Source organism: Anas platyrhynchos, chromosome 10 (genome assembly GCF_047663525.1).
Source record: "Anas platyrhynchos isolate ZD024472 breed Pekin duck chromosome 10, IASCAAS_PekinDuck_T2T, whole genome shotgun sequence".
NCBI classification, from domain to species: domain Eukaryota; kingdom Metazoa; phylum Chordata; class Aves; order Anseriformes; family Anatidae; genus Anas; species Anas platyrhynchos.
The window spans coordinates 23,253,830-23,278,181 of record NC_092596.1 but is presented as its reverse complement, the minus strand read 5'-3'; the positions used below and the strand labels follow the sequence as shown (position 1 = coordinate 23,278,181).

The window sequence follows — 24,352 nt, the reverse complement described above, 5'->3', positions numbered from 1 at the left end:
TAGAGATAAGAAAATCCTTAAACTAGGTGTTTGCTGAAAAGCTTTGCTGATGAGAAATGTATTTATGTATGTGTTAAGTGCTTTCTTGAATTAGGGCCAAAGTAGGAGGAGGCAGCAAGAGCCCAGGCTTTAGAGAGCCTTTCTTGTACATCACATCCGCAGAGGAGACCTGGCCTCGGATGTTACTTTTAAAATCCTCATTTCCAAAACAAACACAGTGCTCCGGGTGAAATCCCAGCGTCACTGAACTCAGTAGCAAGAGTTCCATCAACCTCATTGAACCCAGGAGTTCATCACGCAGACGGCCTTCTCCTTCATTCAACACCTTCTGTCACTTGTCTACTTGCTGGAAAATATATTGCTGCAAGCTCTGCGATCATTTCTCTGGCCTCACTGCCTATGGCCATTCATACGAGCGTGGTGACATCACGATGGCACAGATTTACATCCACCTCCCCGAAAATGCGCAAAGAGGTAAAGGCACAGTTCCAAGAAAATCCAGCTCTCCCTGCCTGACATCAAAGTAGGTTCATCAACCATTGACCATAAGCTTTTCTCTGTGTATTAAACACTATTCTTTTACCCAGGTATGGTGTAAGATGGAAATTATCTGGTGATACTGACTGGGAAAAAAAAAAAAAAAAAAAAAAAAAAAAAGGAAAAGAAATACTTAGCTCTTACCATTTTTGTAGTGCAGTAGAGCCATTAACTAATTAATCTGCCCAATCAATCACTCAACAGCTACATACAAGTGTTGGGTACAGCCGTGGGCTTCATCCTGGCACTGTTGTGTGTGCAGGTGAGTGACTCGTGGCCCGTTCCTCTGCCCTGCAGCTCGCTGCCTGGGGGCTCCTGGCTGGATGGGCTGGGAGACGGCGTGCCGGGAAATGAAATTGTTGGAGCTGAGAATTGGTTTGATTTTGTGTTTACGAGGGCTTGCAAGTGATGAAAGTCTCATCCCTGATTTGTTTCTACAGTTTGACAGCTAGGAATATAAACTAATGCGGAGTGCTTGGCGTTTATGGCATAAAATGAAGTCGGTTCATGAGCAGCTTTTTTTTAATTACTAAGTGCTGTGTAATTGCTGCAGCAGCACTTTATCGCTGCATTCGTAAAACTGTTCTCAAGAGGAAAGAGACATTGAAGATGTTTTTAAGGGCCCTAAAGTATAACAGCTGGTTTGGGGATTTTTATATTTAACAAGGGTCAGATTGCATTGCGCTGAGTTCTTTCGAGATAAAAGGCTAAAATCTTGATTTTGTGTAATACCCAAGAGCCAGCCTAGAAGTATCTGGGTGCTGTATATTAAAGTAAAAATGTGTCTCTTTCGGGTTATTAAATAAATTTACTTATAAAAAAAAAAAAAAAAAAAAAAAGCTTAAAATACTGACATAGCCTTTTTTTTTTTTTCTTTTTTGGTCAGGGTATGCTCACTGTTATGAGTCACAGTAGTACTAAATCTGCACTTTTTCAAAAATAATCATGGCTTACCCATTTGGCAGAATTTCTCAGAACATTAAAGTAAATTATCTTTCATTGCACTTATGTGTAGTGGCAAAAGCAAACTTAGACGCTGCACAGCAAATAGAAGGTATTTAGTGCTACAGTAGAATAGAAATGACGAAAAAAAAAGACCCAAATGCTATAAGCTAATTCCATGAGGTGATTTATTCCATCCAGTTTTAGAAGCCTACAGATGGAAAGAGCGGCTTTCTAAATATACTAGAAACAAACTAGAGCTGAGTTGGTGACGGTGTTTGCTGAGGAGCGTTTGGAGCCTGCAGAGAGGGACCTGAACCCGGCAAAGCCTCTGTGGGGTCAGATCCTCTCCCAAGAGCCGGGCGCTGTTCTCGTTGCAGCTAACCACAAGGTAGGGTTTCAAGTGAGCGACCTGCTGGTCCTTGTGCTTAGCTTGGGGATTTCATGCATGAGTTTGGCTAAATCACCACAGCCCCCCTACTCTGCAGCCCTGAGTGTGATTCCCTGGTGCTCTGTGAGCACCCAGCTACCGGGTAACCACCAGGCTGGCCTCAACTGGCTCTTCTTTGTGCTCCTGCAGCACAGAGAATGAATCTCGTGCAGGAAGTTCTCTGGAAACCAAGGCAGTTTTGTTTTGACACCGCTCTGGGAGCACAAGACAAGAAGCGGGCAGCAGGAGCTCGGCGCAATGGGACTTTCCTTCCCCTGGGCCCTGTGGCACGGAGGGGTGAGCGCTGAGGAGCCTGGTGGGGTCCCCACATCCCCGGCCACCTTCCTCGGCCCTTCCTCGCCTCAGGCCCGAATGGAGGCAGGGGCAGGGCTGGAAGAGGAGGACGAGATACGAGGTGTGGGGGGGGGGCAGCCCCACCTCGGGCTGCGTGACGCGGGTTGCCATGGCCACCCCGTTTACGCTACAAGGCCCGGCGGGGGCGGGCAGGCGGGCGGGGCCGCTTCAGCACCAGGGCGGCCGCGGACAGCAGCGGCCCCGGCTCGGCGGCGCCTCTCCCGCTGCGGGCTGCGCGGCTGCGGCGCCGGGGCCCTGCTCCGAGCCGGCTCCGGAGGTGGGGGGGGAGCCCTCACGGTCAGTCCCGGTCCCGGTTCTCAGCCCCGACACCGCCCGGCAGCACGGCCCCGGAGAACCAGGGGTACCGGGAGGTACCGGGGGGTACCCGGGGGGGCTCCTCCGGGCGGTGGCGGCGCCGGGAAAGTTTGGGAAGCTCGGAGCTCGGAGCCCGGAGTGGGGCCTCGGTGAGGACACGGCGAGTTTGGTCGGCTTTTGGTAAGAGCGGTGGGGTAAATCTGCTTCTTTCTTTATTATTTCTTGATGTATTGGTGAATTACGGGGGGCTCGCTGTGGTGGTGTCGGTGGTGGTTTGGTGTGAATCCTATAAAGTTGTTGAGTTTGGGGTGGGATGGCAGCAGCAGCAGCCTCATGCCCAGCGGGGTGCTGAGGTGCAGGGGGCACCCAGCACCCAGCACCCTGCACCCTGCAGCCCCCCACACCATCCCTCAGGCCTCCGGGGTCACAGCCAGCAGGAGGTCAGAGCCGAGGTCCCGCCGGTTGGGATTCTCCGAGCTGAACTCCAAAAGTGCTCTGCCAACGGGGAATCGCTGCCCTGTGCCAAACCGAGCCGGCGTGCAGAGACTGGGGTCGGCAGGAGCAGTTTGTCGTGCTGCCTTCCCGGCACTGAAATGCACCCTCAGTGCTCACTGCCTGCTCTGAGCCAAGGGGAAAACACGTCTCGTTGGTGCGTCTGGTAAGGCGCTGCGAATCTTTAGGTATGTTTGTTGTTCCAGCAGATAGAGCAGGGCTGGCTGCACGGCCACACGCGCCGTGTTCCCTGTGCTGCAGTAGCAGGAATAGTTCTGTTCATGGCTCCCATAAAAAGCAACAAGGCAGATATGAATAATGATGTGGATCACTGGGAAAGGCCAAGAAATGAATAATAAATGAACGTGAATCGGGAGCAGGGACTCTCCCCCCCACTTTCTGCTCGTGTTCTCCTTAGAGCCAGGTGTGGCTCGTGTCTGTCCCACTCAGACACGTAACCCCCCCTCCTTGCCCTGTCGTCCTCCTGTGTGCTGTGGCTGCAGCATCCAGGAGCAGGGAATGAGGGCTGGATGTGCACAGGGGAGAGCTGCAGGGCCAGGATTGTATCTCCTCCTCCTCCTCCTTTATATCTGAGCTTTCCTGCATTCCCACAGCTGAGTTTAAAGTGAGCAGTAACAATTCTTCTAATTTGCTGTTGCTGCAGACCTTTGGCCTCGTGGTAGTGTTGCTTGCACGCCATCCCTGCTCAGCTATGCATTAAAGGCAAAACTTTACAGTAAATTCAGTTTTGTTGCCTCATTAGGCATCAGACATACAGCACTGTATTAAGAACTATGTGACCTGTAATGATTCAGCTGCCAGAAAGAGAGACGTCTAACGCTGACCCTTGTGAGCAAAGACCTGAACTTAACTTCCTGCCCTGCAGAGCGTGGAAACAGCTCCTGCTCAAGTTCAGAAGTAACTGCTGACACAGTAGGCTCCGATAATTTATGAATCCACTATAAATCAGTTAAGTGGATGAAACTCCTTGAAAGATCACATTGAAATCACATTCAGTTGAGTTATTTTGGAGAGTAAATTATACAGCGTTTAGGCTGGCAGTGGAAATTAATTCTTTAATTAACACTGCTCGAAGGAATGAAATTCTACCCTGATTTCTGAAACGCTTCTAATCCAGATCGGTGTCACAGCCTTCATGGTCCTCAGCTCCGATGATCCGGAGCTGTGGCTGTGGGTATCCTGCATGTGGGTCCCGGGACAAGTTTGGTCCGTGCCATCAGCACTTTGCCACGGGGAAAGGTGAAAATGTCAGTAGTTTGTGCTCTGCTTTGCCTCCTGCATTAATGCTGAGTTACCCCACGGCAGATCACCCTGAGATTATTGACAGTGTTTGTTGAATTCCCAGTAGCATGTTAGTCGCCTGTATAGGGGAAAAGTATTTGCCTTATGGATGTAAGACACATATATGATGTGCAAACGTAGGGAAGAGTAGGAGAGAGCTCAGAGTTTACCTTACCTCCAGCCAAATGCCCAGCCATGCAGAACTTGGCCAGTTCTGCTCCCATTTACACCAAGGGAATTTCTGCTGTGAGAATTGAATTTGTACCATTGGGATTTAAATATTATCTATCAATTTATCTATCTATCCACGTCCCTACCTACCTATCCATCTGTATGTGTCTTTTGTAAGTCATAGCCTGTCTTTCTCCGTTTGCCATCATCTTTATGCAAAAAGTTACTCGAAGCTCCAGTACAGACTCTGAGATACCACAGGGAATTGGCAACCTACCTACCATCCACTGCCATGCAGAATTAGAGTGCAGTCTATAAAGGAATAACGTAGATAGCTGCAAAATTTGAGCACAATACTGAGCACGGTTTCTTCACGTCGCAGGAGTGTAAGTGGATAAATTAACATTGTCTTTTTTTCTAAGCAAGATATTTTTGTGTCTCTAAAAAACCATTTCTTTCAGTCCATATTAACCAAAAAATTGTTTTCTTCCGTGAAACGCTATAAACTGGCACAGCAGATGTCAATTTATGTCAGCATCAGCTGATTTTCTTCTCCATTACCCTTTCTACTGGATCTTTGCTTATCTAGCAGGTCCTGCCTTTTTGACATCCAATGTCATGTCGAATGCTTTTTCACGTTTGGTGATAGAAAGCTTGACTCAGTCTGTCTCAAAACGTGGTGTCGTCACCCACATGATGGTCATTATGCATTATTGATAGTGATGGAAAAGTCATGAATACACACATCTTTGCTGCAGGGCTCTAGCCTTTTTCTTTGGTTTGTCGGTGCTTTATCTTCTCGCTGCGTTTTAGTGCGAGTGTCAACAGAGGCATTTCATTCTCCCTTCACCATGGAAGAGCAGCAGTGCCCTGACGCCGGTGCTGCAGCCCTAATCCTTTGCTTGATGTGGTTTGAATGGAGTTTTGCAGCTTTGACTTTATCACAGAACTCTGGAAAACATTTCAGTTACCAAAAGCTATTTTCTAGGAGACTGTTGGCTCTTACTGATGCAGCATTAAGAATAAACTCTTGTACAGCAAGTGCTTGAAGTTAATAAATAATTCATGTATGTTCCCCAATTTTACAATGTAACTTGTAAACCTGGGAAAATAGCACTAAAAAGAAATCCCGCTACTGTACTGTGTAGTCAGAGAACAAGTTTCTAATACAAGTATGGAAATGAATTCAAAAATACATGAATTATATTTATATATTACCATTGCAAGCACAAATAGCAATAAAACCAAACAGTTGGGGACAGAGTGATCTTGGAATAGGACCCAGATTCCCCGTATTATCAGTTATGTGAGACAGATTCGGGGGAGGGTGCCAGCAGAACCCAGTCCAGGATACAGGAGTTTCTTCCAGCTCGCCTTAAACTCGCCACGTCCATAGCAGTCACCAAGAGCCTTTATTCTGAGGGATCCTAAGCTGCCTAGCAAATCAGCCTGGAGACTTCAAGTTCAGGTCTTCGGCCATAAAATGAAAATGCTTCTGGAGTGAGACAGGGTAACTGCTTAGCAGCAGATACTTTATGAAATATGCAGAGCAGAGCAGGAGTGGTACCGAGAGGTCTTTAAGGAACGTGGTGCCGTTTGTCTTCAGCTCGCTGGCTCACCCCAAGGAAGCCTCTCCAGGTGCGTTGTACTACAGTACGTACTATCAAAATCCAGCCTCCGTACGTCAGTGGCTCAGTACTGATTCAGAAAAAAAAAAAAAAAAAGCGTTTCATTGATTGAATCGACTAAGTACACCTTCCAGCAAGGCGCAGCGCTTTTTGGGATGTTCAATAAAAGAAGAAATCCATTAAACCTTTTGTGCACGTTGCGTTGGAACCCCCTCAAAGGGACACAACCACAAGCCTGGTGGGTTCCTCTGATGCTTTCCTGACCGGGGCCATCCCACCAGAGAGGTTCCTGGGCTGCTCTGCCACTGCTGTACCTCGCTGGGTCTCTTTTGGTGTAGAAGAGGGGAGGAAGCCTCCGGATTGTTTCTGGGGAGAGCCTTGGCTTCGAGATGCCCTGATCTTCAGAAAACAGCCTGTGGCACCCTGCACAGCTCATCCTTCCTCCTCTGGCATTCGAAGAGGAGAGACCACTGTGAAGATGGCTGGTAGATGGCAAAGGAGGGTTGTTTTGTTCCTTACCTTGCCGGCTTTTGCTGCAGTTTAGTCATAATAATAGAGTTTTTTGGTAAGTGAGCTTCAGGTTGAGTCACTGGTATCTCGAGCGAGTAAATAGGTTTTGGTATTAGTCTGGAGAGCTGCGGAGAGCAATCGTGCACTGCATGGGGAAGGGGGGAGAGCTGAGAGTGCCCGAGCAACCTGCATAGAAGCTGAAACTCAGGGGGGCTGCGGGCACCCAGGGGGTTTGGGGGCAGGACAGCACCCAGAGGCAGAGGCCGGCTGGCACCGGGCTCCCAAACAGTGCTGAGGGGAAGCCCAGGGGCAGTCGTGTGCTGGCATCGTGTGCCTTGCTCATTGTGCACACAGCCACGAGGGTAAGAGGCTTTGAAACGAGTCTGTCAGTGCGCACCGTCACAACTCACATTTGGAATTCAAGAACAGAAGGATATTATCTTTGAGATAAAATGTAATTGTTGATGTAGTCATTTTTATTTTTATTTTTACTCCAGGAAGAAAAAATCCTGGAAGCCACGAGCAGGGAGCAATAAACTGATACACTTCTTCCTGTAATGACTGAGTCAATAAAAGGCAGCCATTGAGAATAAAGTCCCAACAGCCAAAGCACTTCATCAATCTCAGCTGCTGCTTTTATGAACATATTATATAATAATGGGTGTTCACACACAAAAAAATACAAAGGTCCCTCTTTCCTTCCCCTAAATATCACCAGGGAAGCCATTAATTCTACTCTCGTGTTAATCCATTCTATCATGATGATATATCTGTTAATGGTTATCATATAGCCATTAAACCTTCCGCCCTCACACAGAAGGAAATAACAGTAGTTCATTGTTAAAAAGACCAAATGATGTATTTTTTTTAAGGTAACTGCCTATATATTTGTCTGACTCCCTCCAGAAGGCCAGACTCTGCATGCTGGGACTCTTTTAGCTGAGCAGCCGGGAAGCTTTTCCTTGCACTGAAGAAATGACTGCCTTCTCCCTCGCAGCCCAACCTCAGCCCTTGCTGGCCTAAACCCTGGGTTCCCAGCTACAAACGGGAGCCATCACCACACGAATTTGGGGAGCAAGTCAGGGAACATCCATTCATTCAATCAGCAGCCCATCGTGAGCTGGAAAGCAGCTGAGAGCCGCTGAGGTCCTGCCACAGCAAGGACAGTGCGAGGAAACCAACTATTGGGCTTTTGGCAGCAGCAAAAACATATTCAGTGACAATGATATGACTGCTGTAGCATGGCAGAAAAAAAACACATAATATTCTTACTAAAATTAATATATTTAATATCAATGCAATTAATATATTAATATATATGAATAATATATATTATGGTCCATACCACACTGTGCTATTATTTCAGCTTTTCCTGCAGATTGTGCTTATATTTACACTCAAGTCATACTTTCACAATTGTATTTACTCAGAAGCATATATGCTTTGGCCTAAAAGATGAGATTGTGGAGCACAACACTGTGGCAGGGAGTAAGTTCACATCTACATCAAGTCATACACCAGACAGGGTGCTCCTTGGGATGCTTTAAAGCCTTCTGTAGGTGTCAGGACTTACTGGGATGGGGCACTGGAAGGAGGGTCTTTGAAGGAAAGCCTACCAAGACTGCCAGGCTGCCAGCACATCCTTGAGAGAAGGAATATTCAGAAGTGCCTGTATAATCAGAAGCGCCTGATTTTTTTACAGTTCCTGCTTAGCTTGTCAAAGGGCCATTTGGTGCATGGAAATTCCAGCAACAGGCTGAATCCTGGGCTTACTGTAAATGAACCGCCAACCTAGTCTGCCAAGAAATAGACCTTCCTGTCATCTGTACATATTTTTAGGAGGCATAAGAAGCCATTTCACAATTTATAATATTCAATTTTGCTGAGTTGTTACTAGTTCTAATTTTTTGTATAATTCCCCTCTGTCCTTGCTAATTTGCATGTCTATTAATAATACTAACTTCTTACTTTAAATCCCTTAGAGAAAATAGCAAGTTGTTAACATCCTTGCAGAGGATTAAGTATGACCTGAAACCCAGAGTCTTTATGAGCACTTCTGTGCCTTGCCACTGCTTTTACCTTATCATTTCTGACTTAAAAGGCTCTTGTTATGACTGCGGGACTGCCAAGTCATAATGCATGATTTATTATGTACAGCAGGTGACTGGTAGTTAACATTTATCTCAAAAAGGATGTTATTGTTTTTGTGCTTTTTTTTTTCCCTGCAGCTTTCCCTGGGAGGTTCACGTTTTTATCAGTGACAAGATGACAATTCGTATTTTTACCAAAGGATCCAGTGACTCATCCTATTAAACTGCTGGGATACGTGCTTGCCAATTGTCCTGCCACGGTAAGTCCATGGGATTTTGCATTTTCTCTGGACATATTATTCACGAATTAGTCCACAGCATTCATTCGGTATTACAAATAGTATTTACCTGAAGATGTAACTTCTCAGTGATGACCAGAGCCCAAAGTAGTCTAAAGATTGCATATCACAGCTATTTTGCTTAAGTTATTACAAGGTTAGCACAAATAGAAGATTGACCATACTCATACCATGCCATTTACAAGGCTGAACCTGAAGGCCATGTAAGAAGCACCCTCGTGTTGTGAGAAGTGATAAAAAAGCACAATGTGGCTGGCCTTGAAAACGCTACCCTGTGAGATCCACGTACAGCTGATAATGAATGTACTGTGAGTCATGATGGAAAACTTCAACATCCAAAAAAAAACCCATCTCCAGGATAACATAACATGGATTATGCATTAGTATCAGTTGCCCAAAGTAAACTCCTTATTTATTTGGTCCCTCCTGAGAACTGCCATGCTATTGAGCCAATATCCTGCAACATTTCAGCAGAAGTTAGGCTGCTCAGTTCCTTTTCGCAGCACTGTGCTACAGGAGAGTATGGCTGCCCTCGTGCTATACTGTTCTGCAAATCCATTCAGTCTGGGAGAAGAGATGATGCAGGCTGGTACACAACTGTGTTGTTTTTCCTTGTTCCTTGGTTGGGTTAGAGAAAAAGTAGGAAACATTTTAGTTCATAACGTCTCTGCTTCTCTTCTACATGCTTGTTTTGCCCTTGAAGGTGATGTTCTGTGGCACGGTCCAAGCAAACCACTCTCTGTTGAAGCCTGTTTTGCACACCATCCAGCCTTATCTCATCAGAGAAGAGCATATGGCTTTGAGTTATTATTTGTTATTTCAGGGTAACTAGATGGTAACTGTACTGAAAACTTATGGCAAATCATGCGTTATCTCACAATAACAGGATAAATAAACAGTATCTTCACTGCATGCATTAACAGTAATGGAAGGAAAAACTCATGAAAAACATTGTCAATCTAGTTTAAATATGTTCCCGTTTAGGGTGCCCCAGATGCTTCTCTCACATGCATTTAAATTATAACCAGGACTCAATCCACATTCAACATTCTTGCCTTCAGAGCTAAAGCCAGCTGCAGTCCTTAAGTCAGCGAGTATGCAAAGCACTTGAAAATGTCCAGCTTAGGGGAGAAATGTGTCTTTGAATTAACATAAAACTTTAACAAGACAACACAGAAATCAGTGACGGTGCATCTAATGTGTTTGTAGCAAAAGCAATACGGAGCTTTAGGGGGAAAATTGCAATACCTACTTGGAGCAGCTCTAGGGTAAATCCCCAAATGGTAGAATGCAGGGCTCCTACCGCAGCTGCAAGACGCTTTACTTGAGCTCTAAAAGGTCCCCTAGCAACTGATTTCAGGTGCAGACAAAGGTAAAGACAATTGGAGCGTTAAAGTATTCCATATAATTGTTGTAAAATAGACAAATTGGGTAGTAGATAAAAGCAAAGGAAAGAGACCAGAGCTAACACAGCTGCACAAAAACTATTTCAGATGTATTCTGCTTGACAGTGCCAATACATTGCAAAGCCTTTGAAAATACGCTGAAGCAACATTGTAGAGTATATAAAAAAAAAGAATCTTAAATGGTTTATTGGTAAAATATGAGCTAAATTTGATGAGACTGTCCTCTAGACTGTAAGTATCTGTTTCCATGAAAGCTGCGTGGAACATTAAAGCTGTCATTAGCCTGGCAGATTCTCTTGGTTCAGTTGTAAAGCCAGATCCACTCTTTTTTCTTTTTTTTTTTTTTTTTTCTGATGAAGCTAGTATATGGCATTATGTTAAGAACTGGTTAATTAAATCTTTTATTGTTGTAAAACCAAACTTACAGTTGTTTGGTCCAAACCCTGCTAAAGAACATTTCATTGTTTCAATGTTTCACTAACAAAAATTTGTTTAATGATCTTCCACCACCCAAACATTTTTCCACATTGCAACCACTTCATCAGTGACAATTTGAGGACAAACTGGAACTTGAATCAGGGTCATATTCTTCTAACTTTATAATAAGGTTAATATATCACAACACATGACTAGGTAGGATTCTTTTTATTCTGTGCTTCTCTAGTCAGTATAAGTAAAAGTAAACACCCGGAAAACTATTTTTCCTCATCCCTTTATCTGGCAAAGATTTTCAATCAGGTAGGATTCAGGGACCATTGCAGCACATAGTAACAGTTTAAATCCCATAAACAAAAAACTGAAAAAATCTTTAGGAGAGAGTTTAAATAAGTTCCAAATACTGATAAAATGTAGGGAAAAAAAAAAAAAAGCAATCCCAGCACAGTGCTGAGAAGGAAGCCACCATTCAGCCCCTTTTCCCATGAACCCAAAGCTCCTTCACCTTCAGCCTCGTCCATACACGGGGCACTTGCAGGGAGCTGCCTGCCCTTCATCCCGTGATCTCCCGTTTTGCACAGCACTGTGACTAATTATAGCCTCAGGACTACTGCTGATTTATTGTCACTGAGGCCTACTTGCATTAATAACTCCTGACATTAGCCTGAACACCTCGGTAAATAAATTTGCCACTGCTTAAGAAACAAGGTTCCTAATGACTATAAAATTGCCTGGAAATTGTTCTCGTTGCTTAACAAGATTAAGGAAAAGAACAAGAGAAAGTCCTTCTAAGAAGGTGCAGAGTTATGTACTGGGGTACAAACTGAAAAAAAAATAATAAATTAAAAAAACAAACACCCACATCTATCTGTAAATGAATTATATTCTTGACACCTTAATACTGTTGTTTTTTGTTTTTTTTTTTTCCCAAGGACATTTTCCTTACTTGTTAAAACTGAAGGCATCATTTCAGCGCAGAATTCTTGGTATTTGTCATAAGAAATTTCTCAGACATTCATGTCAAGGCTCTGAACTCACAGGGCATCGCCAGATTCTCCAGAAATCACTTGAGAGGAATAAAATTTTGAAGTGCTACTCTTAATGAAGGAACAGAAGTTATCTGCTTTCCCTTCAATGCAAAAGAAATACCTGATGCCATTACCTTTTCTTTCCATTTTAAAATCTTAGCATAGAATCATAGAATCATAGAATATCCTGAGTTGGAAGGGACCCTTAAGGATCATCAAGTCCAACTCTTGACACCGCACAGGTCTACCCAAGTTCAGACCATGTGACTAAGTGCACAGTCCAATCTCTTCTTAAATTCAGTCAGGCTCGGTGCAGTGACCACTTCCCTGGGGAGCCTGTTCCAGTGTGCAACCACTCTCTCTGTGAAGAACCCTTTCCTGATGTCCAGCCTAAACTTCCCCTGCCTCAGCTTAACTCCATTCCCGCGGGTCCTGTCGCTGGTGTTAATGGAGAAAAGGTCTCCTGCCTCTCGACACCCCCTTACGAGGAAGTTGTAGACTGCGATGAGGTCTCCCCTCAGCCTCCTCTTCTCCAGGCTGAACAGGCCCAGCGCCCTCAGCCGTTCCTCGTACGTCTTCCCCTCCAGGCCTTTCACCATCTTCGTAGCCCTCCTCTGGACACTCTCCAACAGTTTCATGTCCTTTTTATACTGTGGTGCCCAGAACTGCACACAGTACTCGAGGTGAGGCCGCACCAGCGCAGAGTAGAGCGGGACAATCACCTCCCTCGACCTACTAGCGATGCCGTGCTTGATGCACCCCAGGACACGGTTGGCCCTCCTGGCTGCCAGGGCACACTGCCGGCTCATATTCAACTTGTTGTCTACCACGACCCCCAGATCCCTCTCTTCTAGGCTGCTCTCCAGCGTCTCATCGCCCAGTCTGTACGTGCAGCCAGGGTTTCCCCGTCCCAGGTGCAGGACCCGGCACTTGCTCTTATTGAACTTCATGCGGTTGGCGATCGCCCAGCTCTCCAACCTATCCAGATCCCTCTGCAAGGCCTTTCCACCCTCATTCGAGTCCACAACTCCTCCAAGTTTGGTGTCATCAGCAAACTTGCTCAAAATGCCTTCTATTCCTACATCCAGATCGTTTATAAAAATATTGAAAAGTACCGGCCCTAAAATGGAGCCTTGAGGGACCCCACTGGTGACCGCCCGCCAGCCTGACGCAGCCCCATTCACCATAACCCTTTGGGCCCTGCCCGTTAGCCAATTGCTCACCCATCGTATGATGTTTTTATTTAGCTGTATGCTGGACATTTTGTCCAGTAGGATCCTATGGGAAACCGTGTCAAAAGCCTTGCTGAAGTCCAAAAAAATCACATCAGCTGGTTTCCCTTGGTCCACCATACGGGTGATCTTATCATAAAAGGAAATCAGGTTAGTTAGGCAGGACCTACCCTTCACAAACCCATGCTGGCTGGGACCTTTCATTGCATATCGCAATGAAACTGAAAATAATTGATAACGTGTAAAAAAAAGAAAAAAGAAAAAAAAAAAGAAAAAAGAATGGATTTGAATGGCTTTCTAAGCTTACTTAGGGATTCCATCTTCCAACATTCAGAAGGTGTTTCAGGTGGGATCCTCTGCTAAAGAGAGGATTGAACATTCCCTTCTCAAAGCCTGTTACTTCATCTCACAGCATCACCCTTGAAAAGCTCTTTCAAAGTGCTGCAGTATCAGACAAGTCCCCCAAGATAAAAGTTCAGCTTACGCAGCAGTGCTGACAACGGTCAGTTTGCTGGATCATTAGAGCTGGTCTACCATAACCTGACTTGTCAATACCACAGACGACAAACTTGGCAGCAAGAGAGTTTATGCCAAACCCTCTCCTCCCAACCTTCTCACTCACCCACAGTTGTACTGCTTCAGAAATGCACAGTGTCTTTCTGCAACAGCTATTTTTGATGATAAAAAACATGATAAAAATGCACTGGCATGTCATAAGGGCTATGAAAGATGGATAGAAGTTTTCCATAATAATTGTTTGCGGTAATAAAGGAGCAAGCGTGCAATCATAATAAGAAATAGCTGATGGTAATGAAGGAATAAGCATGTTGTGTAAAGTAGATAGATACTGCGGTGGATGGCAATTTCTCTCCCTTTCAGTTCTAATGCTGTATTTCTAAATGCCTGCAGGAAAGTTTGTATGGAAAAAAAAAAAATGTATATTTCTATGTTGTGTACACGGAGTTAATACATCAACAATGTCAGGAGCAACACAGCTGTGCCAGAATTGTAGGATTTGATCCAAGACCTTCACACCTACAATTCAGTGGCAATTAAACTCCTATTATTTAGCAATAAATAAATAGTCCCGATTTAGCAAACTTTTAAGCCATGTGTTTAACATCAAACATATGGTCGGGTCTGTTCTTTCTAACGAGGCCAGAAAGGTGCTTCAAATTACGTATGTTCTTCATTAGCTTTCTTTAGAGCTGAAACAATACCAGAAGTATGTGAGATGTGGCTCAGGATTGTTCCCAAGCCATTTATCAGTCCACAAATGACTTGAGGTTACTGCAGTACAGTACGTGGAATCTGAAGGCAGGAAATATGTGACCACGTACACGTAGAGTCACTACTAACTAACACTGTACCCTTTTCAGTTGTGTTATTACTCAGTGCGATTTTACTTTATTTGTTATTCTTGAGCTTTAGCTAAAAAAATATGTTTTAGCCATCTGTCAGCTGCAGCGTTTCTCCATGCTTCGGTAGTTCATTTGCAGTGTTGTCAGGTACCTGAAAATCACTTCTTTCACGTGGCTCGTGAACCATGGAGCCATTTCAGATCACACGTGAAAACCACGAGTTATCAATGGCTGATAAACACCCCAAATAGCTGTGTGAACTGAAGATTTTTTTCTCTTTTGAGCAGTGAGGAAAGGTCCCGCTGCCTCCCTAAGTTTTCTCTTGCTTCACCTGTTGTGCAGAGCAGCAAACCCAGCTGCAGGCTGAGCACGCTGAGCCGCAGCAGCCCCACACGGAGGCTGACTGAGGAGTTGGCAGGAAATCACAGCATCTACCCCTGAGTTGGCACGTGATTTATGAAAGAGCATTGAAAAATCGTATAATCGGTTCAGCACTAAAACATTTTGATTCACCACCTGAGCAAACTACCCCAAAAGTGTGGAAGTTTAGCTAGAAGAAGGGAACAATGCCCATGGAGTTGGGAAGTTCAAAGAGCCCTCTGAGCAGTTTTCATTCTGCAGTGCTGCCATCAGCATCAGGAGGCAGTAAGATTAGGACAGGCGTCTTTTTGTGTGTGTTAGACACCTAATGCTCAGCAATATTTTCCTTTTCGGGTGTTTGTTAAAAGCACTTCTTCCTCACTGTAATCACACCTAATTATATAATTGCATGATTGTGTTTGTATTCTCAGCATACATAAATCAAATTAAAAACTTAAAGCTTTTAAATTCCCGTTACACAAATTTAATTAAAATAAAGTTTCCATATGATCAATTAGAATCATTTAAAAAACAATATTCTGGGGCTTGCAGCATTTGTTTGCTCGTTATAAAATGTAAGTAAATAATCTATACTAAGCTCTATCTGCTTGCTTAATATGATGATATGAAGATGAGAAAATTTTAACCTGAGGCATTCCAGAGCTGGAGTTTTATCCCAATGTCTCTGCAAGGGCTTCTTTGCATGCTTTCTTGAGAGGTTTTAGGGTATCAGTGCAGACTGGAAGGGATTCTCTTACCAATTCTGCAAACACGAACTTGCAGCATTGGATCCTTGCTGTCACATGGTTAACGGGATAGAAGAAAAAGATTTTGCTTCAGAAATATAGTGGAAATAGCCGCACAGTTATTGGATATCCAGTTCGTAAACTGGAATGGTGTTGAAGGATGCTTGCATACAGATTACCCACAGAAACCAAAGTACACTCAAGGCATATGGCTAGGTAAACAACGAGTGGGTTGCATTATTTGTGCTTTTTCAAAAAGCTACTTAGTCTTTCAGTATTTTCATTGTGCAAATCACTGAAAATAAAAGGAGATGTCTAGACAGGACAGAAAGAATCAAGTTTGCTCCTTTTGTTGATTTTAGCTCAGTGAAATTTGTTTGGAGTTTCCTTGTAACTACCAAGTATTCCATGTTGTTAACCTTTGAGTAGTTTCAAATGTAGTTTTAAATCTGGATGGTTTACTGCACTGACTTTGAGTCACGGATTATACAATAACACAATGGTTTCTCAGCAGGATTAAAACCTGACTACATTAAAATTCAATTAAAAGCCTGCGAGAAGTGCGGTGGTTGAGTCAGACAGTTAATTCGGATTGTGTCTCAGCGTAAAATTAACTGCTTTATCACTGCACCAAGGAAGTAAGATGTTTCTCATAACAGTGAAATGTCAGGCCATTTTTATTTGAGCAAATTCTAACATTTTTCTTTTAATTTCTGTTTCTCCGTAGTTAGCCAACTGATATCACAATGACTGAGGACTTAGACCACAGATTCAGTAGTCTCACCTGGGATCAGATTAAAATCTTGGATCAAGTCTTAGCGGAGGTAATACCTATTCACGGGAGAGGGAATTTTCCAACGCTGGAAGTAAAACCCAAGGATATAATTCGTGTGGTGAAAGAACAGCTCATCGAGAAGCAAATCACCGTTCGAGATATCCGCCTGAATGGTTCAACAGCTAGCCACATCCTAGTGAAGCAGAATGGAACTAGTTATAAGGACCTAGATATCATTTTTGGGGTGGAACTTCCAAGTGAGCTCGAGTTCCAGGTTGTTAAGGAAGCAGTTCTAAATTGCCTATTGGACTTCTTGCCGAAATGTGTTAATAAGGAAAAAATCACTGCCCAGACCATGAAAGATGCCTACGTGCAGAAAATGGTCAAAGTCTCTACCGACCACGACCGCTGGAGTCTCATCTCGCTGTCAAACAACAGCGGCAAGAACGTAGAGTTAAAGTTTGTCAACTCGCTCAGACGGCAGTTCGAGTTCAGCGTGGACTCCTTCCAAATCATTCTGGACTCCATACTAAATGTTTACAGAGAAACAGACTGCAAACTAGCAGAGGACTCTCACCCCACTGTTATTGCAGAGAGTATGTATGGAGACTTCAATGAAGCAATGGACCATTTAAAGTACAAGCTGATCTCCACGAGGAACCCTGAGGAGATCAGAGGAGGCGGCCTTCTGAAGTACAGCAATCTCCTGGTTCGTGACTTCAAGCCAGCAGATGAGGCTGAAATTAAATCTCTGGAACGTTACATGTGCTCCAGATTCTTCATTGATTTTCCAGATGTTGCTGAGCAGCAAAGGAAAATTGAGTCATATCTGCGCAACCACTTCATTGGGGAAGAAAAAAGCAAGTATGACTACTTGATGACTCTGCGTGGAGTTGTAAATGAGAGCACAGTCTGTCTCATGGGACACGAACGAAGACAAACTCTGAATATGATTACAATTCTGGCTTTAAAAGTGCTTGGAGAACAAAATATCATCCCAAACGCAGCTAATGTAACATGCTATTATCAGCCTGCTCCATATATCAGTGACAGAAACTTCAGCAATTACTACATTGCTCATGGACAACCACCTATCATCTACCAGCCATACCCATTTCACATACCAATGCAAAGCGGCATGGTTTAGGAACACGGTAACCTCCTCAGCACTTAGACCCCTCTCTCTTTCCAGTTCTCTCCGTAATAAACGCCTCATTAAACCAAGTTCTATCATCACTTTTGATTTCAGGACATATTTTTGTGCAAGTTGCCAAAGTTGTTTGGTTGGTCGATGTCCCAAACACCTTTAAGCAGATCATAAAATGAGTAAAATGGTTATTGTTATTCATGATGTATTTATACCCCCATGTGTGTTTGGGCTGTACTTTTCTTTTGGATGAAAAGAGAAGGATATAAATTATTCTAATTTTATAAGAAAAAATGCACTAAGGTCTGGGTTCTAATAAATTCTTAAGCAAAAATTTAAATAGTGGAAATGAAAACTTAAGCCTTCTACTGAGATGCCTCTCAGTAGAAATGCCTAATTCTAGAAATGCTGGTGTTCTGGGCACATTAAACTAAAGCATCCACCAATAATACCCATGCAGTTCCAACAACATTTATTTGCAGCACCTTTTGGAAATACGCATTGATGGTCTGCCTCTAGGTGGACTGAGCTCCTTGTAGGCTCACTTCTGGTCACTCTCGACTCCCACCAGAGACATGAGGTCCCTCCCCTCACCAGAGTGCTCATCAGCAGGGGTTAGCAGGAAACATCTCCACCAAGAGCAGAATCAGCCTTTTTGTGAATCCAAAATTTCCGCTGACCTGAGCGAGAGATTTGGCCGCTGAAGTAGTGCAGTGTTGAACCCCAGGATCTGACTCACAGATAATGAAAGAGATACAACTATTCTGATTATAGTAGTCCTGAACAACAAGGTAATAGAACGAGAAAGAAGGTGAAAATTGAGCACATAGGGCTTGCTTTTTATTGCTAATTTATTATTGATCAGAGATGCTCCAATGCATAATAAAAGGAGTCAGAAAAAAAAAAAAAAAGCCCAGGACCATGTTGTTTTTAAATGAATTAAAAAACAAATCATTGACAGTGGCATTTGAAAAATGTTTTATATTAGCAATGTCCTGTGTAAGCTTCGTTACTTGCACACATACACTGGTAGCAAATGAAAATTTGTCTTATGATCAGGAAGTAAAACATTAGTTACAAATTTGTGTGTGTTTACCAAAGATAAGTTTTAAACGTCACATAAGTGCCTCCCTGTGCCAGTTGCTCCATGACAGTGATAATGCTGTCTGCAATCATGCTAGAGAGCTCCTGAATTACGAAAAGAAGTGAAACGTATGCCCTTGTGGACTCCATCGATGGGTTACAAGGCGCTGGCAGTTCTGAAGTCAGAGAGGTTTGCACCATTGACTTCAGTTTGAGCAGGTTTGGAACAGACAGATCTGAGGTTGTTCTCCCTGAAACGCCTCCGGTTTAGATGCTGAACATGGTACAGCAAGGAATAGAAAGGAAAAGGAGACAGAAGGGATGCGGCTGTAAAATCAAAACAGTCAACTGGAAATGTAAGCAGTAGAGTTTCTTACATCTGATGCTTAACATGTCACTGTGTCATGCTGAGCCTTCACTACTGGTTTAGTTTACGTCCTCCTCCTCATTTCTGAAAGCATTGACTACATTTTATCTGTTTACAACAAGTGTCAGGTCTTAGAAATTTCTGCTACTTGGAAAAGAGTGTTTATTTTACACAGAAATGTGCTACATATCAATATTTTAAATCAAACATCTCTGGAATGTCTTAAGGTCTATGATGTTCTACTTGCAGTGAGATGTAGCTTTCCTTTTTCCCATTATATGCCTGTACAGTAGAACAAAGAGCTGTTTAAAGACAAATGTGTTGACCGTCATCACTAAAGTTAAACCTTTTCTGTAAAATACAGTGCAAAAAACATAGTGCAGATTGCTGTGTGAGAGATGCTTGTGCAATATTAGGAGGGTATCCTGATCTACTTGGAAACCGATTCATTTTGTGATGTTTTCATGAATTATTTTACTATTATTTTTCCTGATGTCTCAAGTATGTCCAATTCCAGGTCTAAAAGCACATTTTATTTCACTTTCACTAGTATCTTTCCATTGATTAATCTGTATTTAATAAAATAGGCAATTCTAATTGCTACGGTATCAGATATGATAGCATGATACTTGCATGTAAGCACTCCTAGGAAAGTCCCTGTCAGAAGCAAAATGGAGTGAAACACAGTGGATTATTTTTTTCAGTTGAGCTGTTTATATTTCAGAAGGTACCTTTACATTTAGTTTGATATTTACCAAAATAAATAGCACTGTGAGATTCTGTAAGAGCCTTGCTTAGGTCGTGGCCCTGCTGTCGCTTGTGCTTCACCACTCAGCACAAGTTTCAGGCAGGGCTGAAGAGCTGCAAGCCAGATTGTGCACAGCTGGGAGTTTTAGATGAATCTGCAGGAGTTAGGCATCCACATGCCTTCATTTTCAGGAGAAATTGGGCTCCTGGTCTCCCTAAATTTGCTTGATTACCTTAGTCCATCAGCATTGACCTGTGACCTTAATGTAATGTAGCTGCATCAACTTACTACTCCTCTACTCCTGGTTCTCTTGCCCACTGGGTGGAGAAATGGGTTGATCTCCAGAACCAGGAAACGTCCACGAAGGGGCATTTTCAGCATACCGTGTATACCCAGTGGTCCATTACCTGGAGAAATATTTCAAGAAGTTGTTGTGGTTTTGTTTGTTTGAATCAAGAAGTAGAAACTTGAATCACCCTGCATGAAGGACTATGATTCCTTTTTGAACCAGACATTGTGAAAATGATGAACTAGCTCTGGATTTATATCAACCAGCCTGTCCACTTGTACAGCAACTCTTCATTTAAATATATATATTTCACTCTCTTACATCTCTGTTTATACATCCAGGTTAGATAAGGAAGGGCTCAGCCAAACTCCACTCCAGTTAGTGGGGAGAATCCACCTAACTCTGGTGGGTTTTGTGTGAGACCCCAGAAAAGAGTAAAGGACTTTTGTGAGTACCTACAGGTAAAGGTACAAAGACATCAATATGCAAAAATGTCTCAGGTATAAATAAACCCTTTACGTGTATTAAAAAGGTCTTGTATTTCTTACCTAGAGGTAGTTCCATTTTGAAGGTTCAGTGGGGTTTATGATTTTATATATATTTATATATATAAAATCCCACATTTCCACACATACACAGACAATTAACAAAATCTGATGTTTTTAAATATGTCCTTCCATATATTGTCTTGAGACCTGGCAGCAGTATTTGACGGGGAGATGGTTTTTAAAGTAGTATTGATTCTGTAAAATAATAATAAAATGAGGATGATGTTGTATAGACTGCTGCTTGCAAAACACTGATATCAATATGTAAGATGAAATACTGTAACCTCTTCTCCAGTTGTTATCTATTTTAATATGTGCAAATATAAATCTACAAAGAATTTTATCGAGTTTTCTCAGTACCAGTATCCTGAGCTTCACGTTTACATTATATCTTGTTGTCATGATCTGTTTAATAATTACAATACCTGGAAATTGTAATGCTGATTTTATTTAATCACATAAAACTTCTTACAGTTTACAGCTTACAGTAATCTAATGTTGTCAGGACATAAGTGTGAAAGTTTAAAGTGCTTTCCTAAAAACTGTCATTTGAATTTTGTGTTATATTGTAAAAGGTCCATTGGAAGCATATACTTTATGGTAGTTCCTTTACAATGCAATTTGTGAGCTTTATACTCCACACGTTACAAAGGTTTTTGCAATGGATAAAAGAAATGTAAAATCGTCCTCAGTCAAGATGTTATGTTGTCTGTTGTCTTACACTGATCCTGGAAAATAACAGATCTGATTTACCACCTAGCTGTGTAGTTTGATGTTAGAGGAGTGATTTCAGTGCGAATCTGGAGTTACACAGGTGTGTATTCAATGACTTTTACCTGGAGAAAGGCCAGCACAGAGAGGTTAGACAGGTGGCAATGACCAGGATTCTTACAGATCAGGTTTTGTTTGATAAGTTTGCCTGTGAAACTAAAGAAATGCAAGGGTATTCAGGAACAAAGCTGTTACAGGTGAAGGAAGTATTTCACTTCATGTGCCATCTGAAGCTGTTGAGAAAATATTGTAATGCTAAAAATGTGTACTAATCACACAGATTTGTAGGTCATTAGTCCACAGTGTTGACTAGTGCCTTTGGGTATTTGGGAAGCAATCATTAAAATAACTTTCTTGTTTAATGTATGGTTTGCTTATAATACATTTGTTATTCTGGCTGCACGTCAGTTCGAGTGTGCAGACTTCTTTCTGGAGATGTCTAGCAGCCAAACTGGAGCATCATAACTGCAGCAGTGTGAAAGATTCAGTTATGGCTTGTTGGGCCAATAAACCACAAACTCAAATTTAGCACCGATGCACTGTCAGACATTTAAGGCTACAGAACGATCAGATGCTTGTGAACATCTATGATACATTTCAATGCTTCTACACTAGTTTGCCAAACAGGCTTGTGTCAAATATTCACATTTTAAGTGCCTAGTTATATATTTATGTAATAAAAACATGACTGTCTGCTGGGTAAATAAAATGAATACTTAACTTGACAAATTATTTGACTCTACATATGCATAAGAATACAATTTACCTCCTCTGAATGCACATTCACATCAATCTGAACATGTATTTATCCAGGCTGGGAAACTGCCATCGAGTGTGCACACAGACTGTGCAGTAACTAAAAATGCTGCCTTGGTTAACTTTTTTTTTTTTAATATATATTGTTCAAAACATGCTCTGTCCCCTCTTGTCTCATAGGAAAATGGAGAAACTTTTGTAAAGTCTCTGCCTTCCCATTTTTTCAGCCAGAAATAGACATTTAATCATAATTTCATTTCCTGAGCATTTGTTTTCTTTTATGCAGCCAGATTTTTAATGGTCTGTCTCTTAATAAAAAGGTAAGTGGGGAAATGGGAAGGCAGCCCACAGAGGGGATTTTCTCTTCCTCAGAAAAGTTCAAAATCTAAAGTAATACACCAAGGAAATGGAGGGCTGCTTTATTTTCTAATCTCTGCCTCCCCCCATGTTTTTTCCCCATCAGTCTCCATCATTAAATACTATTTCATAAGCAAGTGATTTTCTTCTTACCAGCTGCTTCCATATTCAGCTCCATTTCATCTTGTGCCATTGCAGAACCCGTGCTTCTGAAATCACAATTAGTTACCATGGAAAGCAATTCAACAGCGTAATAAATACACTTGGAGGCCGCTCACTCAGCTATGGATTAAAAAATAAAAAATATATATCCTCCAGAGAACTGGATTCAGATCACAGGCATATATGTTTATGGCCAAGTGTGTGCTTCCAGGCACGTAAATGTAATTTTTTTTACTATATTTTCCTGGTATCCTGGATATGTGAGAACTGCACAGAATAGGAACCCCAACCAAGATGCAGCCCCAGTCCCTTGCAAACACTGCCCTCTACTATGAGTCCTTTTTCCCTACCCTCTGCTTCGTTTCTCTGTAAATATTCTCACCTTGAGTCTCCATGGCTCACAGCGGTACCACATCCCACCAAGCCAGCTGGGTCCACTGGGTGCTGCTGCAGTGCCCTTGCCATCGATGCCCATCACTTCTTCCCCTGGTGTCGTACTGGCTCTGGACATTTTCCAGACAATAGGCTGAAGCTGCAGCTTGTAGTTTTGCCTAAAAGATAAAACCTGATGTTGAAGTACATCTCTTTTTATTATACTGCCTGCTTATCCCTGGCAGTTCCCAGCTAATGAAATTTTCCAGTAACGGGTCTGGATTCATTACCTGCCTCGAACAGTTTATATACCCCATCAGGCTGGTACCAAGAGCTGTGAACTTCTCCTATTAAAGTACCAGTAACTCATTACACTTTGAAGTCAATTAAACTGCAAGTTCCAGCCCCAACACTTAGTCACGTTTTCAATCAGAAGAGTTGTTGCAGGATTCAACAGCATGCAGCAAACAGAACCTACCTAGTGCTAACCTCTGAAGTATCCCTCAATTATCCCTTTCATTAAATAATTTATTATGTCAATGAATCAATGAATTTCCCAACTCTTATTATAGGAAATAAGATCATCGGATGCTTTCCCACCCAGCGCAGCAGCCTGAACATGTTTGATGTGGCTCTCGGTGACACCACACAGGAGAGCATCAGGGTGTACAAGAATGTGCCCGTCCGACCCGGAATGGGAAAAGCTTCCCATCTCTTCTGAGTCTTCACAGGAAAAGAGCTCACAGAATAAAAGCCACAGAAAATGTGTGAGAAAAGCGAGTTTTAGGTAAAAGTTTGGCTCACCTTGGAGTTAACAAGGTCATTAAGTTGGACTATAAAACAGAGCTACAGCAAATTGTAATAAAAGCAAAAACATGATGAAATTATAAGTGGTTTTGTTCTTCAGGTTTTCAAAACAAAATGATTTGCCTTTATTAAAACTTGCTTTTAATATCATTAGATTAAAAATAGTCAACTAGTTTTTGGCTGCATCTCACTTGGTTTGCTTCCCACACTTCTGGGTTCCTGTTTGTGCTGGGATGTCATTACAGCTTAAAACAACGAGCAGTGGTACAGTGACAATGCCACAAGGAACCACATCACACAGGGTGCAATTCAACATTTGGGAAATTTAAAAAAAAATCACCAATCTCTCCCATTAGCAATAAACAGCAGCATGCAAATATTCTGTGTATTTGGGCTTTTGCGGTGATTTGGATTTGTATAACTGCGCATTAGTCAATACGTGTTTGTGTTAAACAACCGAAGGGTAACAGCTTGTCTTATGGAGTAAGGCTGATGAATGAAATGTCACTTTGGCAGCTGGGTGCATGCAGCG

The 24,352-nt window shown here is 42.6% G+C and overlaps 1 protein-coding gene and 1 long non-coding RNA gene across 3 annotated transcripts; one reads left to right on the top strand and one right to left on the bottom strand.

Annotated features, from left to right (window-relative positions):
- Nucleotides 1–2,183: 2,183 nt before the first annotated feature.
- TENT5D (terminal nucleotidyltransferase 5D) lies at nt 2,184–17,649 on the top strand. 2 transcript variants are annotated; one of them, XM_072042958.1, is made up of 3 exons: nt 2,184–2,206; nt 8,910–9,031; nt 16,366–17,649. In XM_072042958.1, the coding sequence occupies exon 3, from the start codon at nt 16,385–16,387 to the stop codon at nt 17,558–17,560; it is 1,176 nt and encodes a 391-aa protein (XP_071899059.1). In that variant the 5' UTR covers nt 2,184–2,206; nt 8,910–9,031; nt 16,366–16,384; the 3' UTR covers nt 17,561–17,649. The 2 variants fall into 2 exon arrangements, with proteins under 2 accessions (XP_071899059.1, XP_005011550.1); XM_005011493.5 differs by lacking the exon at nt 2,184–2,206 and adding an exon at nt 2,377–2,758.
- Nucleotides 17,650–19,155: 1,506 nt separating this feature from the next.
- On the bottom strand, nt 19,156–22,620 carry LOC113844734 (uncharacterized). Its single transcript, XR_011811719.1, has 2 exons — nt 20,596–22,620; nt 19,156–20,165 (listed from the first exon to the last, which is right to left on the bottom strand). It is a non-coding gene; the product is annotated as an uncharacterized lncRNA (long non-coding RNA).
- Nucleotides 22,621–24,352: the final 1,732 nt, after the last annotated feature.